The sequence below is a fragment of the Sinocyclocheilus grahami genome, unplaced genomic scaffold (genome assembly GCF_001515645.1).
Source record: "Sinocyclocheilus grahami isolate Dianchi unplaced genomic scaffold, SAMN03320097.WGS_v1.1 scaffold7.1, whole genome shotgun sequence".
NCBI lineage: Eukaryota > Metazoa > Chordata > Actinopteri > Cypriniformes > Cyprinidae > Sinocyclocheilus > Sinocyclocheilus grahami.
This window is the reverse complement of record NW_015505186.1, coordinates 2,801,387-2,819,567: the sequence shown is the minus strand read 5'-3', so window position 1 is coordinate 2,819,567 and position 18,181 is coordinate 2,801,387. Positions and strand designations below refer to the sequence as shown.

Sequence of the window (18,181 nt, the reverse complement as noted above, 5' to 3'; positions counted from 1 at the left end):
TGTCGATTGGTCATGAATATCGACGTGCTCGTATAAAAGGTTTAGCGAAACAATTAGGGTCAAAGCACTTTGATCCACTCCTTGAGAGTTTATTGGTTCTTCGGGAGTTTAACGCAGTAAGAGGTTTGTTTTGAACGGTCTTTGATTCAAGTAGTTGTTTGTAATTTGAGTTGACCTTGAACGGACTAATTTTCAGCAGATAAAATGGCTTCCCGTGGCTTCGCTCCTGTGTCCAGTCGTCAGGAGAACATCATGGGTCTGGGAAGAGCGGATGGCCTGCGCGCTCTCAAGCCTGGCCAAAGGGTTGTGCTCGGTGTTTTGACCGAGAATGATCAGCACAATCGAGTATTTGGTCAGGTTAGTGTCAAGTGTTTACAGTGTTGCTCCCGGAGTGTAATAAAGTGACGCTTTTGTATCGTTTAATTAGGTGTCGTCCAAATATGTGCCAGCTTTTAGTGATGCATCTTCCCGTGACGTCAGCACATCGAGTGCTACACTGGGTGATCACGTGGTTGAGCCAGTCATCGCGCGGTCAACTAAACAATCACCCTCATTCTTACTGCCGTCTGAGCTTCTGCTAGTAGATGATGCTGTCCAAGATCTTGGTTCAGGTATGCTGGCAGATCACGGCTATAATTTAAATTTTTTTTTATATATATATAAAGTGTCTAGGTATTTGTATGCTACAGTAGGTTATTTTAAATCTCAGCTGTTATATTTAATGTGTGTGTTTTTTTTTTTTTAAATTATTTATTTTTTTGATAAAGACTTCCGTTACCATGACGTGTTGCAATACTGTTACACCATTTAAGAGTCACTAATTGTTACTCTTTATGCAAAGTAATGCATTTTACTTTTGCATCAAAGTTGTCCTAAGACAAGAATGCATTTTGGTTTTAGGACAACTTTGGAAGGTTTTGATCCACTTCAAATGTTGACTATTATGGGTGTGAATAAAATATTAATTAAATTCTCCATGGCCTTTTAAGTCTGACTGTTTATAACCTCGCATCACCTGAAAGGCACCTCGTCACTTGCAGTGCAGATTTTTATTTATGGGTTTGGCTTTTTTTTTTTATTTTATTTTTTTTTATAAATATTTAGGGTCTTGCATGGATTCTTCCATGCAGTCATTGCTGGAGGATGCCGCTGCTTCTGAGGACGTCCTGTGTGTTCCAGAATATGCGGAGGACATCCACAGATACCTGCGTGAATGTGAAGTTGGTATATTTAGTGTTCGCAGGTCTTTTGGAGTTTGCCTTTATCTGTCTGTAATGCACCGTGTCTCAGGTTAAATACAGGCCGAAGCCCGGCTATATGAGAAAGCAGCCTGATATAACCAACTGTATGAGAATCATTCTTGTCGACTGGCTGGTTGAGGTTGGCGAGGAATACAAGCTGTGCTCGGAGACTCTCTACTTGGCTGTCAATTACCTGGACCGCTTCCTTTCATGCATGTCTGTCCTGAGAGGAAAACTGCAGCTTGTGGGAACTGCTGCCATACTCCTGGCTGCGTAAGTGGTGATGAGCGCTTCTCTTTAAATTAGTTACCTACTGATGTAACTGCTTGGTGTGTGTTTCTGATTAGGAAATGCGAGGAGGTGTATCCTCCGGAAGTGGATGAGTTTGTGTACATCACAGATGACACCTACACAAAGAAACAGCTGCTTCGGATGGAGCAGCACCTGCTCCGAGTGCTGGCTTTTGACATGACTGCACCCACAGTTCACCAGTTTTTGATGCAGTACACATTGGAGGAGCATATCTGTGCCAGGACTGTAAACCTTGCTTTGGTGAGTGGGTTTCATCTTGTGAAATTTTTCTAAATCGGATATTGATTTCTTTTTCCTCTCCCCAACAGTATCTTTCAGAGCTGAGCCTGCTTGAGGTGGATCCCTTTGTGCAGTATCTACCTTCCAAGACTGCTGCAGCTGCATATTGTCTGGCCAACTACACTCTAAATGGGGTTTTGTGGGTACGTCTAACCTTCTCAATGACAATTTTTCATTTTGAACCAATAAAGTGCTTCCATAACTGTCAACAACGGTGTATAAACCCCGAATACTCGTGCAGGCTTGTCTATAATCCGCTTGAAATGGGTTTGTTTCTTGCAGCCTGAGAATTTGTATGCCTTCACTGGTTATTCACTGGCCGTGATCATCCCATGTCTGAAGGAGCTTCATAAACTCCATCTAGGAGCTGCAGGTCGCCCCCAACAGGCAATCCAGGAGAAATACAAGAGCTCAAAGTAAGCAGGTATTTGTAATGTGGCTGTTTTGGTTTTTAACTTCTTACTAAAGCCTAATCTCGTCTTTCAGATATTGTGGCGTGTCCCTGCTTGAGCCTGTGGAGTCTCTGCCTCTCCCTTGATGTTTTGGTGACCGCATTGGTTGAGGCCAACAAATTAACTGCAGCGCTTAAGTCTATTGTAAATATTGAATGAACTTTTTTTTTTTTTTAAATGTGGCTTTTAATCTTTTTAAAACGTGATTTTTATCATAGGTTGGTTAAGACTATAAAGTAATCAACAAAATAGTGACTTGTTTCTCTGTAAATCCAACATGCTGTTGGTCTGAAGGCTGTTCTTCCCTATCAGTATATGAAATGAACAAATGGTTTTGTACCACTCTGTCTACTTTCCTTGGGGTCTTTTTCTGGTACACCATGTATTTTACTTGTATACTAAGTGCAATATCATGTACTTAAAACTGAATTTCAATAAACGAAACAAGTTGCATTAGTGCTTGCTGTGAAGTCTGTTTTGAGCAGCCTAGTAGGCCTACCCTTGAAAGCAACAATTTTAGTTATGGTGCATAACGACCTCTAGCGTTCACTGACTCGTCTCATTTTACGAAAACTTTAGTCAACGGAAATACTACTTCGTAACATCTTTAAACCAAGTTAAGTAGCAGAAAATATATAAGCGAGCGAAACCGCACATGTAGTCTCGACACAACCATCGCGCGCGCACTGTAAGGGTCATCGCATACAGCTTGACAACCACCGGCTCAATTTTAGTAGTCTTAAGTTTCTCTATCGACTTCCAGTTAGGCGCTAAATCTATTTTAGTTGTTATTTACTATATGAAAAACATTTAATCGGTGACTTATTTTTTTTATTAGTGGCAGAGCGCCAGTTGACCAGAAGCGCTATGAACTTTTTTATGGTTTTTCTTTTCCCCGTAATCTGGTCCAACCTGCTTAGTGACAAAATAGCTACATAATTTCGTCGTGTGTCATGAGGAAAAAAGATCATCATTGGTAATTTAAGCGCACGCTGCTAAAGCTGTCACTTTTTTTTTTTTTAAGTTTTACAGTTGCTCTTTCGTTTTTGAAGTGTTACGTTATATTCGCGTTCCTTGGCACTGCAATGGAGTCACCAGAACCGGCTGAAATCCGCGCCATTCGTGAGAACTATAAAAAAGCCCTGCAGTGTCTGAACTCAGGGCTTCAGTATGACGAGGTGGGGAATCAGGACCAAGCTCTTCTTCTGTACAAACTAGGCAGGCGGCATGTCCTCAGAGGGCTCGAGGTGAACACGCACGGTGAGCGCTGCGTCGGACGCCACTGGGACTTCGCGCGACAGACGCAGCTGAAGATGAGCGAGACTCTGAACACCATCGCTGATCGTCTCAGGGTGCTGGAGTCCACAGCGAGCTCGGGTCAGCGCCTTTATCCGACCCTTCCTGTCCTCCAGGACCCTCAGCCTGTCGTTACCACCAGAGCACCTGTCTCCGCTTCAGGGGGGGCCTCTGCTCATCCTGCCTCCCCTACGGCGGGCTTCACTGCACCCGCTGAACTTCCACCAGTCTACACTCAACAACCGACAAAAGGGCATCTGTCACTCTCTCATGGAGCCAACGGGCCATTTCAAGCTGCTCTAAACCAGACACCCCAGCGCCAGGCCTTTGCCCCAGTCAGTCTCAGAGAGGCTGGCATGGAGATTTTGTTCTTGCCCAGTGGGGTGCAGATGTTCTTCGTTTCTGCTGAGGGTCATGTCAGCGCCCCTTCTTATCCAGGGTACCTACGAATAATCCTATGCAACAGCCAGAACAGTAATGCCAGCTATGCCCCAGCATACCTACAGGTAAATATTGTGTTTGGATAATATTTCTATATTTATTAATGTGTATAGGCTACTTATTGTTGTCTTATTCTCCAAGTTTTGTTATTGTTAACTAAAACTATTTAAATCGTTTTTGGCCATTGAAATTACGCTTAGATAAATATAAATAGGCTATTAGACGAAAAACTTAAAGAACTTTAAAAATTAGAGATGTTGTCTTGGGTGAAGTAGGCCTACTAAAATGACTAAAACTGACATTGAAATAAAAATATAGGAATTAAAAAAAAAAATGACGACTTAAAATTATAAAAGTGTAATAAAAATAAAAGTTTATTCAAATTATAAAAAAGCACCTAGCATATAAATACTAAATTGTGTAAGATGCTAAGACTTTGATAAAAAGACTTTAATAAAAGATATTAAGGACTTTGTGAAACGTGATAAGAAACTTAATTTGACATATAATCTCTACGTCTTTAAGCAATCTTATGCAAAAAATATTTTTTAAACTAGGCCTACTTTTAAGGATTTTTAGATATTTTTACTGTCAAAGACAAATATTAAGAATCATCTTAAGATGATTTGTGTGTGCGTGTATGAATTATTTTTAGTTCATATTATTAAAGTCTCATCTTTGTTTGAAACTTTGGTCATATAACATTGCATTATATACACCCTTATTTGTAAAAAAAAAAAAAAATCTACATTTTGATTTAAATGTGCTTGCAGGTTTGTGATTGGATCTACCCGCTGTACCCAGACTCACCAATCTTTCTTAGTAACAAAGGTGTGTTCACATTTCCCGATACCACCGCAGGAGTGCCGGGGTCCTATGTTGGGGTGGTGCTGTCCTCAGAGATGCCTGCAGCACACAGGCATCTGTTCCAGGAACAGCTGTCAGCACTGGCACAGCTCAGGGTCCAGGTACTCAATCTCACTTTTGCTTTTGCCAAAATGCATGATGAAAAAAAGACAAAAGTGACATTTTTATTGAACTCTCAATCTATGCATTTGTTTTGTATAACTCATAAGTTTGCTACGTATTACTCATAACCGAGGGATTTTCATTTAAGGTAGACGAAGAACAAGGTGGCGCTACAGGAACAGACATTAACCTGAGTAGGAAGGTTCCTCCTTCAGAAACATCTGTAAACCAAACACCAGGAGGGGAGGATAAAACGGTTCCTGTTTGGAGTGAAAAAATGTCTCAGAGTATTCTAGCAGGTCTGAACTTTAGGATCAGAGTAAAGTAACCTGAAATTTTGATAGGAATCTCACTAGATATCTAGTGTATTTGTTTCTTCTATTGAAGTAGAAGTTGAGAAGACACACATTCTTAAAAATAAAGATTGGCATCTAGGTTCCATGAATAACTTTTAACATCCGTGGAATTTTTCTGTTGCACAACAGAGTCTTTAGATTATTACAGTATTCTCCACACTAAGAAAAATGTTTTTTTAAGAACTGATCAATGAGAGGTTCTTTAGGGAACCCAAAATGGCATTCTAGGGCATTAGTATGGAAAAACCCTTTTTGGAACCTTTATTTAATTAAGAGTGCACTGAACACATTTTTGGTGCATTTTATAAATAGCCACTAGAGGCCACTCTAATACACTCTCAGGGAAAACGAGTGCTAAAGGTATTGTGATATATCCACTGTGGCTGAGCAGGGACCTCCTGGCTGGGTCGGGGGCTTGTGCGAGGAGCTGAAGCTACTGGTAAAGCCATCCAGAGAGGAGCAACTAAGCTACGAGAAAACATCACTCCAGAGGAGACCCCAGCAGAGGTCAGCCCCAAGGTCACCAAAGGCCTAAATGCAGCCAAGCAGGCCACAGGGGGTGCTGTGAAAGTCAGCCAGTTTCTAGGTAAAACAATGGTGTAATTAGATTTATCTTATACTGACATATGTCGAGCTTTTCTGTATCCTGTTCTGCAACATGTACAATACATTTTGCTTTATTCACCAGTGGATGGTGTTGCTGCTGTAGCCGATAGAGTTGGGAAAGAAATGGCTCCACACGTGAAAAAACACGGTAGCAAACTCATCCCAGAATCCCTCAAGAAAAGTAAAGAAGGCTGCTCCAACATGGATGGAGCCAAGCTAGTGGCAGGAAGCAGCATACAAGGTAAACAAATAAACCCTGAAAGGCTTTTGACATTTTTCTTTTCTACATTAGGTTTACTTAGTATATCAAACTTGTAGATCCTTTATAACTTGACAAAATATATTTTAGTTAATGTTTAGATGCAAATTTTGTTCTGTAGGTTTGTCAACTCTCTGGTCAAGTCTGGAAACAGCAGCAAAGACTATTGGCAAAAGTGTAACTTCAGAGACTGTGACTACTGTGAAGCACAAGTAGGTGTTTTTATTTATTTATTGCTTTTCAGGATCCACTGATTCACGGTTTCTCTTCTGCTTTCCTTTTATTCTTTTCCCACCTGATACTGCTGTTTTTTTTGTGCTATATACCTATCCAAACTTCAGTGCTTTGGGAAATGGATTAATTTACTCTTTCCTGTTGCCTTTTCAGATTTAGGGGTCTAGGAAGCCTCTTGGACCCCTCTAGCTGCATATAAATGGTGGCGGGTAAAAACACACTTCGTTTTCTCTCACTAATGTATCTGTCAAATTCGAACCTACCCAAAGTGCCTTATTTTCTTGAGGTACTGACCATTCAGAAGTTGCTGAGAAGGTGCTTATTATTATTATTATTATTACTGCACTGTCAGAGTGCTTTGTGAATTAAAACTGAGGTGAATGCAACATTTTGTCTGTGCACTGTGTTCTGTTCATTTAAAAACTTTTCACATTATTTCAAATATCCTTTAGAGTCTTCTGTCAGGACTTTTAGCTCAGAATATCTCCATGTTTGTGATCAGGTATGGAGACGATGCAGGACAAGCTGCAGACACTGCAGTCCAGTCTGCTGTCAATGTAGGTATCACAGCATTTAATGTGGACAACCTGGGCATCAAGGGTATACTGAAGAGCACAGGCAAGCACACTGCAAAAGCAATGGTGAAAGACGGCTCAGGAGGAGAAGGAACCGAGAAGAAAGAAAAGCCAGAGAGAAAATAATAAATTATTAGCTGTCATCAATTAACTTATGTACATTCTCGTAGCAAAAAAGTATAGTTTTGTATTGATAATGAGATTGATATTATACTGAGCAATGTTTTACAAGGATGCACTTAGATATGTATTGTACTAGTTAAAGGTTATACTCCTGTTACTCAAAGATAACGTTTTTATTTTCTTAAAGATATTCAGATGGTTATTTTTATAGAAAGAAACAACAACAGGGTTTTTGATTTTATTTTACCTTGTTTGAATTTTTATTTCACAAGTATCTTTGATTTTCATGTGCATTCTTCAGATGCATTAAGATGAAAACTTGGAAGATAACTAAGAATTAACATCACTGTACTCTATAACTTTTTTGTACATTCTTGTGGCTTATGTTAACTTTAAGGAAATGCCGCCTCATTAAAGTTTACCACAAAAATGTAACATTAGCCGTAATGAAAAACATAACACCATGGTACTATTTGTGACTTTTTTTTTGTGTAAATACAACTGCCATAGTTGTAATAAAAAGTAGAGTCTTCTAGCCTTTTTCTAAACATGATTTCAAATACATCTGTCAAATCCTCACCGTTACAGTGAGCGTTGTTGTAAAGCTTATTGAAAAGGTCGCCGCACAATAGGACCCAACGTGATTGCGTAATCAATGTTGTGGTGGTTGTTCGTTGCCGTGGATACAGCCGAACAATCACAAAGACACCGATGAAAGTGAAACCTGTTCATTACTCAGACTGAGGATGGGAGAAACTGATCTCAGAAATTATGAGTTATCCCAACTGCAAGCAGAAGTCGAGCAGGAGAGAGAGGTCAAGTAAGTCCAAACATATTTTAAAAACACAAAGCAATGTCTTGACTGCTGTCACCATGAATATATCAGACATTGCAGCTGCACGTTGATTAGACTTATTTAGTAATCTGTGAATCGTTAAAAGGGAGATGTTAAAGGACTCTGTGTCTGACCTGAGGAGCACACTGACTGATTTGGAGAAGAGACTTCACAGTGTTGACGGAGAAGGTCTGTATATGAACAAAAATGCAAGAAACATTGGTAACACTTTATAATAACAGTACATGAATTATCATGTACTAATACCTGAATTAATAATTACTTGACTATGAACTAATGATGAGTTAAGATATGTATTAAGAACTAACTTAACTACGACATGAGTCATATGAACTACTGCATGAATAACACTACCTTAATTACATGTTAGTTCCTGCATGTTAGTTAATGTATTAAGTAACACTTTGGGGTAAACTAAATCAAACATGCTTTAGAAGCAAGATGTATGAAAATGGCACAATGTAAAATTGTTTATAAATTTGCCACCTGCAGTTGTCACAAACATCAGTGAACGACAGTGGATTTCTTGCAATATTTACGTTTAACCTAGCTCATCCAACACACAATGATGCATTCATAATTAAAAAACAATTTCATCTCATTCTGTTTTGAGTGATTCCACTGCTGCCATCCTACAATAACATATTCATTAAGCAGGTGCAATTTTCAAAATTAAAATCAGTGTTAGCATGGAGATGATGGTCATAGCTTTGTTTATGTTATGTTCATGTACTGTTATTGTAAAGTGTTACCAATGTTTCTACTTTAAGAACAATTCTGCCAGTCAGTATGTTGCTACGTTTAATTAGAAATAATTTCATCAGACAAGAAAGGCTGTGGACTAGAGACCTGCACTCCCGCCGCCCGCTGGAGTACCGCGGGACCCGAAGCAACAGGGTGCGGCGCAGGACAACTCTTGGTGGGCGAGTGCGGGTGCGGGCAGACTATGGACTGTGGACCCTGAGGGTGACATTAGCCCCTGTCGCACTGGGTAGTTATAGGAATTTGGTTTTAGGAACTAGCCACCAGGGTGGTTCCCAGAGAACTAAATGTTCCCCTAGGGCAGTGGTTTTCAAACCTCTCCATGAAGTACCCCCAGCACTGCACGTTTTGTATGTCTCCCATATCTGACACACCCACTTCAGGTCTTGCAGTCTCCACCAATGAGCTGAAGAGTTGAATCAGGTGTGATAGATGAGGGAGACATACAAAATGTGCAGGGCTGGGGGTACTCCAGGACAGGCTTGAGAACCACTGCTCTAGGGCCATTTTCCTAGTTGCATTCGCACTGCCAGTAGAAACTCTGAAGTGACACAAGCCATGCTTGTTGTTGTGACTTATTTTGACAGTGTTATGAACGCCAGAGCCTGAGCACACAGCGCCTCCATTCTCTGTCTTTATTAGTTTACGATCTGTTTAACAGTCCTGTCTAATATGCTATTAGATAGAACTGTTATACAAAGAAAGTAATCAGAAAGTAATTAGTATATGAAAAAGTATTAGTGCTTGCCGTGTGGTTGATGTCCAATGTCGCTAGCTGAGCAGAAATAGATAATCATGTTTCGTTTGGTCGCCTCAAACTTGAGTTAGATTTTAACCTTAGTGTAAGGTTGAGAGGTCCATCTATCACTGTTTTCCGTGTTCGTAGAGTTAATTCAGCCAATCAGCCTAAATTATAAACTGACTGCTATAGTAGGAAAAAACATACTATGGTAGTCAATGGGGGCCGAGATCTGCTTGGTTGCAAACATTCTTCCAAATAGCTTCCTTTGTGTCCAGCAGAGGAAATAAACTCATACAGGTTTGGAACTACTTGAGGGTGAGTAAATGATGACAATTTTCATTTTTGGGTGAACTATCCTTTTAATATCTAACAATGTTTTGTTAATGTTACTGTTGGTTATTAGTGAACATTCTCCAAACACAGTTTTAAATATTGATTTTATTTTTACATTATGTAATATCTTTAAATTTTATGTTGAATTTTATGTAAAGAAATATACAAGTATTATACAACTTATGCCTCTTGGGTTAAGGTGCACTGATATTTAAAAGCTTTGTTAAATAAAAGTGTTTTACCTTTTCATTTCTGTGCTTTTTTTAAGTGCGGGTGAGTATCTTAAAGTAATCGTCTTGGATATACTGGTGCAAAATAAGAATCACCTTGGTGGATGTTAATTGGTATTTTAGATAATGACTTTTGACTTTACATGACTACACATTATAACTAAATCATTAACAACTCATAGACTAACATGAATTCATGACTTGTTAATGTATCATTATGTCATGACTTTACTTGGGGGGGCACGTTATTACTAACTCGTCATTAATTACTTATTAAATAACATGAATTCATGACTTGTTAATGTATCATTATGTCATGACTTGTCTTGGAGGGGCACATCTTTTAAAGGTTATCAATTACACATGTTCTATACATATTCAGCTCATCTAAATCAGATATTTGGTGCTTTTCGGTGGTTTGTAAAGAAGTGGAAGAGCAGAGGTCATGTGGCTGCATTTGAATGGAGAAGGAACTGAACAGTAGGAGGAAAGTTGACATTTTGAAGGGGCAATAGTGACCCAAAAGAAGAGCAAGATCACGAGACAAACATCTGATTGCAGTGCATTATTATGATATAAATATAGTAAACCAATCCATAACATAACCAAAGCGATAACCATCATCTCTATGCTAACACTGATTTTAATTTGGAAAATTGCACCTGCTTAATGAATACGTTATTGTAGGATGGCAGCAGTGGAATCACTCAAAACAGAATGAGATGAAATTGTTTTTTAATTATGAATGCATCATTGTGTGTTGGATGAGCTAGGTTAAACGTAAATATTGCAAGAAATCCACTGTCGTTCACTGATGTTTGTGACAACTGCAGGTGGCAAATTTATAAACAATTTTACATTGTGCCATTTTCATACACCTTGCTTCTAGAGCATGTTTGATTTAGTTTACCCCAAAGTGTTAATTAATACATTAACTAACATGCAGGAACTAACATGTAATTAAGGTAGTGTTATTCATGCAGTAGTTCATATGACTCATGTCGTAGTTAAGTTAGTTCTTCATTAGTTCTTGATTAATACATATCTTAACTCAACATTAGTTCATAGTCAAGTAATTATTAATTCAGGTATTAGTACATGATAATTCATGTACTGTTCTTGTAAAGTGTTACCGAAACATTGACCTACGGTATATACTACTGAGCAAAATTACATTTGACTAGTAATCTAATGAGCAAAAAGAACAAATTCGTACATTTATTAAAGTTGAACCGTACCACTCTCCTCAGAGAACGAGTGGAGAACCAGATATGAGACACAGCTGGAACTGAACGAGCAGCTGGAGAAACAAATCAGTGTCATTCAAGAGAGACTCGAGACCCTCCGCGGTGACCCCTCAGGTAACATAAGAAACGCTTCTTTTTCTCTTTTTTTGTTGTTGTTGCTATAGTACTTTATCTTATAGTATAATATAACCCATAGCCTTTATATTTTGTAATTTATGGTGTTTTCAGGCCTCCCTTATAGTGTGTTGCTGCAATCAGTTTGCAATAATACAAAGACACACTTGGGGGCACCTGCCAGAAAAATAACGGGACAATTCAGTTGATAACCCTTACGAAAAAGAAGTTTATTCAAGTGTGCTATTAGTATACTTCTTTTAAACTAAAAAATAAGAAAGTATACTTTTAGTCTACTTTTTATGTACTTCTCGGAAATGGGCTTTATGTACTTCTCAGAAATATACTTAAAATTACATTTAAGTATACTTGACTTATACTTAGAAAAAGGCTAAATATATTTTAGCTATAATTGTGCTCCTAGAATCCGTGTTTTCATTGATATACTGTAGGGGGCGCTAGTTCACATCTTCTGTACAGAATTTCCAAAAAACACAAGTGAAAAAGAAACCGAAACATGCTTCCACATGTAATCTAACACGATCATCAGACATAAAACAGCATCAGAACTATGTAACATTATGGAATAAAATGTCGACCAATAAAGAGGTAATAATGACTGTCAAGCTTTGGGGTGTTGATCGACTTTATCTACGTTTTGATTATCATTCTGAATCCAATTCATAGTCTTTTTTCAGCTTTTTGTTCAAAATGTTGTTTATTTCTTTATTTTTTATTTATGAAACTTATAAAAAGAATGCATGAAGCTAGAATAAAATGTTTTTGTTTACAAGCAGATACCCTGTTCTTTTGATGTTTTGTATGTTCAGATATTCATGTAACAAAATATATACAAATTAATACCTAAATAGGGACATAGTAGTATACTTAAAGTATGATGTAAAGTTCACTTAAAGAATACTTACGAGTATACTTGCTTGTAGTTTACTGAGACTATACTTCAAAGTGTACTAAAAATGCTACTGCAAGTATTTAATTAGTAAAATATCAGTATACCTATAAGTTCACTTTTAGTATAGTTGCAGTACAAGCTAAAATTTAGTTGTGTACTCAAAGTTTACTACTGTTATACTTTTTAAAGTATACTTTTATATACTAGAAAGTGGGCCAATTTAGTCCCAAGGAGTATTGAAATAGTACACTTACAAGTACACTACTAGTACACTGATATTTGTGTACTTACTACATAAAGTATACTTAAAATATACTTGAACTTTACTTAAGTATACTTACTAAAATAAACTTGAAGTATACTACTTTTTGGTAAGGGAAGCTTTATATGGTCTGGAAAAAAGTATTTTGGGATAGGTCATAGTTCATGTCCACAGTTTCACGTACTTCATTCATGATTTCCTATGTTGGCTCTACCTCTAAGTTCTCTTCATTATCTTCATCATCACATCTGTCATTTGATTCTTCACATCAGTTATGATCAAATGAATGATCAAGGGTCTTATGCTGATACAGAATGTAATATGAGGCAGGCACAAGCAAGCCATATACTTTAGAGCTGAGAGAATAAGCCATGCTGTTATTTTGATGTATTGTGTACACACTGCACCAACTTTTGTCTTGCTCTTCAGATCGACTGGCTTCTATTCGCTCATATGATCAAATGTCAGAGGTAAGCATTTCAGTTGCAAAAAGTTCTACCAACTTTCAAAACTTCTAAACAAAATTGTAATTGTTATAAATTATAAAATCATTTGAATTTAAATATTAAATAATTATATAAATTATATATTGTATATAACAAAATCAACAAATTATATAAAATATAATTACATAGCCTAAATATAAACAGAAATAAAAATATATATATTTTAAAGAATTATTATTGTTATTAATGATAAAATTCTGAATGTCATAGACTTGAACCGTATGTAGCAGTCAAAAACACAGGCTTTTAAAAATATATATACATTTCACTCCCTCACGCCCCCTCACGCCCCCTCACGCCCCCTCACGCCCCCTGTCTGTGCAAGATGGAAGAGACGATTTGGTTTATGCTTCAGTGCATGTATACACATTTCATTTTCAACAGCTATTGTTGCATGGTGCAATTGTTTCTAATTACATCCTGTCACAGCTGAGTATGGTCTTATGCCAAAGACGAGATTAAAATCAATCTGCTTATAAAAAAAATAAGTGAGAAGTAATCTGTAAATGAGGGAAGAGAAGCGAGAAAGACTTGGGTGGGCCATGCCAGAGGGATGAGATGACATTTAGAATATTTAAAAAGCGAAAATATTTGAGGTCATGCTTGACCCCAAGCAAATGATCTTCATTTTATCCCTATCATATAATCACACATCATATAAGAACATTCTTTATTCCTTGTCTTAAAGAAATAGCTCACTCCAAAATGAAAATTTACTGACAGTTTACTCTACCTCAGGCCATCCAAGATGTAGATGAATTTCTTCATCGGAACTGATTTTAAGAAATCCAACATCACATTGCTTGCTGACCGGTGGTTCCTCTGCAGTGAATGGGTGCCGTCAGAATGAGAGTCCAAACAGTTTATATAAACATCACAATAATCCACAAGATTCAGTACATCAATTAACGTTTAGTGAAGCCAAAATCTGCATGTTTGTAAGAAACAAATTCATCATTAATAATTACTTGTGGATTAATGTAATGTTTTTATCAGCTGTTTGGACTCTGATTCTGACGGCACCCATTCACTGCAGAGGATCCATTGAAGAGCAAGTGATGTGATGATAAATTGCTCCAAATCTGCTCTGACAAAGAAACAAACTCATCTACATCTTGGATGGCCTGAGGGTGAGTATTCTTTGAGCACATTTTCATTTTTGGGTGAACGATTCCTTTAATTTGTTCAGATATTTTATTTTTATTCAGGATGCTCTCAGACAGAGGCTGAAATTGCTGTCTACTGAGAAGTGCGGCCTTCAATCCCAACAGAAGGACTTCCAAATAAGAATTGTGCAGGAAGGAAAGGTGAAGTCCTACACCACCATTGTTCATACTACGAAAACTTCTCTCTAGTCAAGACATCACGTATCTTGTTGTACAAAATCTCCAGCTATTAATTGTAACATAAATGACATTAACATGAGAAAGTGAAAGAGTTTACTTCTGGCCTGCTGAATTCTCCTAGAGGTATAATAACAATGATTTCACAATTATGCTGACATAAGAGTCTTAAGTGGAAGAATAAGGAAGGATTACAATTTGTTACTTTGTCATACATTACAAAGACAGATAAATAAAGACATAAGTGTCTTTATTATGCATTTAATTCCTAATAGACTTACCAGAAAGTCTACGAAGAGAGGCGGGCGTATCTTGCAGAGATCGCAAAGGTGAGGAAGGCATTTAAAATAAATTTTCCAGTTTGTGCTTTCAATTATGTGTATTCACTTGACAGATGTTTTTATCCAAGGCACTGTACAGTGCAGGTTTTATCATTATGTGTGTTTCATGAGAATCAGACCCATCACTGTGGTGTTGAGCTACTTGACCAAAGATATTATCCAAAGTGCTGCGTATAAATATTGATAATGTGTCCCTATAGCTGTCTTCAATGCTGGATATGAGCAGAAAGCAGCAGATGGTTCAAGCCCAGAGGAAAGCGCTGGGTTCAGACAAAACGTAAATGTGAAAACGCACTGTACATCATCAAATGACACCACTTTGGTTCATAGGAAACAATGCCAGGTCTTATTTTTTTTCTTTAAACATTTTTTAAGCAACATGGAAAAAACATGCAGGGTTGAGCCATTCGATTATTAAAAGTAAATCAACACTGTGAACAGAATGTGATTTTTTCATAATGTATACTTACTCATTTCACTGGTATACTTAAAATCGTGAGTAACAAGGCCAATCCTTTCAATCTCAGTAGACTAAGAATGAGTAATAACTTAAGGGATAGTTCACCCAAAAATGATTCTGTCATTATTTACTCACCGTCATGTCTTTTTAAACATTATGTCTTTCAGATTTCTTTATATTTGTACTCTGCAGAAGAAGTCAAACAGGTTTTGATATATAACCATTTCTAGGTGAACTATCCCTTTAATATTCAGTTATTCAGGTTGAATTGTCCTATATTAATAGACACAGTAGACGGATGGTCTGTCTTTGATTGCAGTAATTGTACTTGTAAATACATTTTTAGAATGTTGGATATTCTAAATCTTGTTTTTTGTTTTGTTTTGTTTAAAGCAGAGGCCAGGAGAGTATGAGGCAACATTCAAGTATTATGAAGGGGTCTGTCAAAAAAGCACCAGCAAGGAGTCGACTCCCTCGATTAAAACACTAATTCAGTTCAGGGATCTTCAACAGGGCGGCCATCAATTATTGTTTGATTATTTTTGTCAAAGTGTTTGTTTTTTTAACGTTTTTATTTTATTTTATTATTTTTTTAAATTACATTAAAATAATGCATAATTTTTCAGAGGCCACTCTGAACTTTAATGATATTCACTAAATACTTTAAAATAGTTTTAAAAAAGAATTTCTTGGCTTATTTTAGTGGGCTTTGTCTTATTTTGGCTCATTTCAATTCAAGGTCATTTCTTTAATTAAATATATTATCTTATCAGATGCTAATTCTGTTATGAAAACTTCCCAGATAGCAAGCAACCAATGAAACAATGTTAAAGGGGTCATATGATGCGATTTAAATTTTTCCTTTCTCTTTGGAGTGTTACAAGCTCTTGGTGCATAAAGAAGATCTGTAAAGTTGCAAAGACTAAAGTCTCAAATCCAAAGAGATATTCTTTATAAAAGTTAAGACTGGTCCACGCCCTCCTAAAACGGCTCGTTCTAACACCCCCCCCCACATGGCTATGTCACTGTGTGGGAAGATTTGCATTAACACCTCCCAAATGTTCAGGTCAAAGAAAGAAGGCATAACTTTTATTTTTGCTGTAGTATTGTTGCTGCCGCCATGTTGTGAAGATGCTGTGTGTTTCATTGTGAAAGCAAAACTACTTTGTTTGGCCTTCCAAAAGAGGACGATATCTGCTTCGTCATCCCTGGAGCTGGTCTGTGCTGGTCGCTGAGGTAATACATCAACTTTGCGCTGTGGATCGCTGGATCGGCTTTCACCGTGGACAAAGCGGAGTCCAGCCCGGGGTCGTCACATGTGGTTGCCGCAAGCCCGTCGGCTACTCCCTCGTCGAATCCGCCGATCGCGCCGTTCTTAGGACCGCCGGCCGTTCCTCACTCTAGCCCGCAGACGCTGTGTGACGAATTTTATGGAGGACTGTTTCCTGAACCTGCAGACTAGCCTACAATGGGTCTGTGCTCAAAGGCTGTTCTATAAAGTTGGGCAGTTCCAACTTTGCAAGGACAGTCTGACGCTTCTGACTCACAGCCTGTAAGTACATTTTTTATATTTAAAGAATTTGCCACTGACGATTCAAACGCGAGTTTTAAACAGTGTAGAGTAGCGCTTGTTGTTTGTCGTTTCTCCGATCACAAATGCAGACATGGTTTTATATTTACGAGGCGCAATACGCAACGCAATGCGTAAAAACACAGTATAAGTCATTATAATCCATAATTATGTCCCCACTGGATGCAACAAATGCCTTGTTTGTAATGGGTTTTATTGGTTTTGTCTGGTCGTGCCGGGAGACGGCATCACAGTATGTTAAGGGGAGTAACATTTTCGTCACACGCTTGAGGTATTCAGCCAATCACAACGCACTGGATAGCTGGCCAATCAGAGCACACCTCGCTTTCCGAACGATGAGCTTTGTAATAATCCACGCATTTCAGAAAGGTGGGGCATAGAGGAGAAACAATAATGTACAGTATGTGGAAAATAATGTGTTTTTTTAACCTTAAACCGCATAAACACATTGCATTGCACCAAATACACAACATAATGTTCTTTTTTAGCAATGTCATATGACCCCTTTAACTCAATGTTTATGTGTCAGTGCTAACTGCATTGAATTAATGTTACAAAGTGATGTTGGTTCTATATCACTTTTGCACCCACAATTAATGTTGAAACAATGGGGATATTTCAACAATAACAAAAAATGGTAATGTCATTGAATCGACATTAAGTAATGATGGTTCATCGTCACTTACTGTATTCACCCTCAGTTAATGTTTAATAAAAAAAATAAAATAAAAAAAAACCGTTTTCTCAATTGCTTAAATACACTTGTCCACTCAGACATCACATTTTCAAAACAGTTAACATACAGGCTGAAACTGAAGCTCAATGGCCAAAATTACTAATTTTTTTTGCAAAATGCTCCAACACTCACAAAACATGAATGTGCCCCTTTTATGGATTTTTGAAAATTACCTTTCATGCAGTGTGTAACAGCTCTAAGTGAATGAAAACATCCTGCAAAGTTTTAAATCTAAAAGTGCACTGTGTATAAAGTTATTGTCTTTCAAAAGAAAGAGTCGACTCCGAGTCATGAAAACTAGTAATTTTTAAAACGAATCTTAAGCTGTTTCAAGTTGACGTCAACATGAAACATTAGCATATTTATGCCCGCCCACTTGTTGCGCGCGCAGACCCGGGAAAACCTCCCCTCCCTTAAACACTGTAGCGGATTCCTGTGGAGAAGACGCTGTGCTCTGCACTGTGAGGGTAAATCCGTTAGGGCAGTGGTTTTCAAACCTCTCCATGAAGTACCCCCAGCACTGCACATTTTGTATTTCTCCCATATCTGACACACCCACTTCAGGTCTTGCAGTCTTCACTAATGAGCTGAAGAGTTGAATC

General features: G+C 37.8%; 3 protein-coding genes across 8 annotated transcripts; all 3 read left to right on the top strand.

Annotated features, from left to right (window-relative positions):
• The first annotated feature begins 34 nt into the window (after window positions 1–34).
• Window positions 35–2,740, top strand: ccna1 (cyclin A1). Of its 5 annotated transcripts, none has more exons than XM_016277321.1 (9): window positions 35–123; window positions 200–357; window positions 428–635; window positions 1,099–1,220; window positions 1,291–1,514; window positions 1,589–1,793; window positions 1,862–1,975; window positions 2,115–2,248; window positions 2,319–2,740. In XM_016277321.1, the coding sequence occupies exons 2-9, from the start codon at window positions 205–207 to the stop codon at window positions 2,368–2,370; spliced, it is 1,212 nt and encodes a 403-aa protein (XP_016132807.1). In that variant the 5' UTR covers window positions 35–123; window positions 200–204; the 3' UTR covers window positions 2,371–2,740. The 5 variants fall into 5 exon arrangements, with proteins under 5 accessions (XP_016132807.1, XP_016132802.1, XP_016132814.1 ...); XM_016277316.1 differs by having other exon boundaries at window positions 39–123; window positions 197–357; XM_016277328.1 differs by having other exon boundaries at window positions 39–123; window positions 197–357; window positions 428–611; window positions 1,105–1,220; window positions 2,319–2,737.
• A 576-nt stretch (window positions 2,741–3,316) lies between these two features.
• LOC107589828 (spartin-like) lies at window positions 3,317–7,667 on the top strand. 2 transcript variants are annotated; one of them, XM_016278378.1, is made up of 7 exons: window positions 3,317–4,086; window positions 4,795–4,989; window positions 5,139–5,289; window positions 5,738–5,932; window positions 6,035–6,193; window positions 6,333–6,423; window positions 6,948–7,667. In XM_016278378.1, exons 1-7 carry the CDS (start codon window positions 3,370–3,372, stop codon window positions 7,144–7,146), a joined length of 1,707 nt encoding a protein of 568 aa, XP_016133864.1. In that variant the 5' UTR covers window positions 3,317–3,369; the 3' UTR covers window positions 7,147–7,667. The 2 variants fall into 2 exon arrangements, with proteins under 2 accessions (XP_016133864.1, XP_016133872.1); XM_016278386.1 differs by lacking the exon at window positions 6,948–7,667 and adding an exon at window positions 6,599–6,868.
• Window positions 7,668–7,889: 222 nt separating this feature from the next.
• Window positions 7,890–15,777, top strand: ccdc169 (coiled-coil domain containing 169). The gene is made up of 8 exons (XM_016278365.1): window positions 7,890–7,963; window positions 8,085–8,167; window positions 11,317–11,427; window positions 13,032–13,072; window positions 14,317–14,415; window positions 14,727–14,780; window positions 14,993–15,069; window positions 15,649–15,777. The coding sequence occupies exons 1-8, from the start codon at window positions 7,890–7,892 to the stop codon at window positions 15,740–15,742; spliced, it is 633 nt and encodes a 210-aa protein (XP_016133851.1). The 3' UTR covers window positions 15,743–15,777.
• The last annotated feature ends 2,404 nt before the right edge of the window (window positions 15,778–18,181 follow it).

Coding starts and splice junctions, on each gene's coding strand:
- ccdc169 (XM_016278365.1), top strand. CDS start 7,890: ATGGGAGAAACTGATCTCAGAAATTATGAGTTATCCCAACTGCAAGCA. Junction 11,428..13,031: donor CCTCCGCGGTGACCCCTCAG/GTAACATAAGAA, acceptor CTTGCTCTTCAG/ATCGACTGGCTTCTATTCGC. Junction 15,070..15,648: donor GCGCTGGGTTCAGACAAAAC/GTAAATGTGAAA, acceptor TGTTTAAAGCAG/AGGCCAGGAGAGTATGAGGC.
- ccna1 (XM_016277321.1), top strand. CDS start 205: ATGGCTTCCCGTGGCTTCGCTCCTGTGTCCAGTCGTCAGGAGAACATC. Junction 1,794..1,861: donor GGACTGTAAACCTTGCTTTG/GTGAGTGGGTTT, acceptor TCTCCCCAACAG/TATCTTTCAGAGCTGAGCCT. Junction 2,249..2,318: donor GAGAAATACAAGAGCTCAAA/GTAAGCAGGTAT, acceptor CTCGTCTTTCAG/ATATTGTGGCGTGTCCCTGC.
- LOC107589828 (XM_016278378.1), top strand. CDS start 3,370: ATGGAGTCACCAGAACCGGCTGAAATCCGCGCCATTCGTGAGAACTAT. Junction 4,990..5,138: donor TGGCACAGCTCAGGGTCCAG/GTACTCAATCTC, acceptor TTTTCATTTAAG/GTAGACGAAGAACAAGGTGG. Junction 5,290..5,737: donor GTCTCAGAGTATTCTAGCAG/GTCTGAACTTTA, acceptor GTGGCTGAGCAG/GGACCTCCTGGCTGGGTCGG.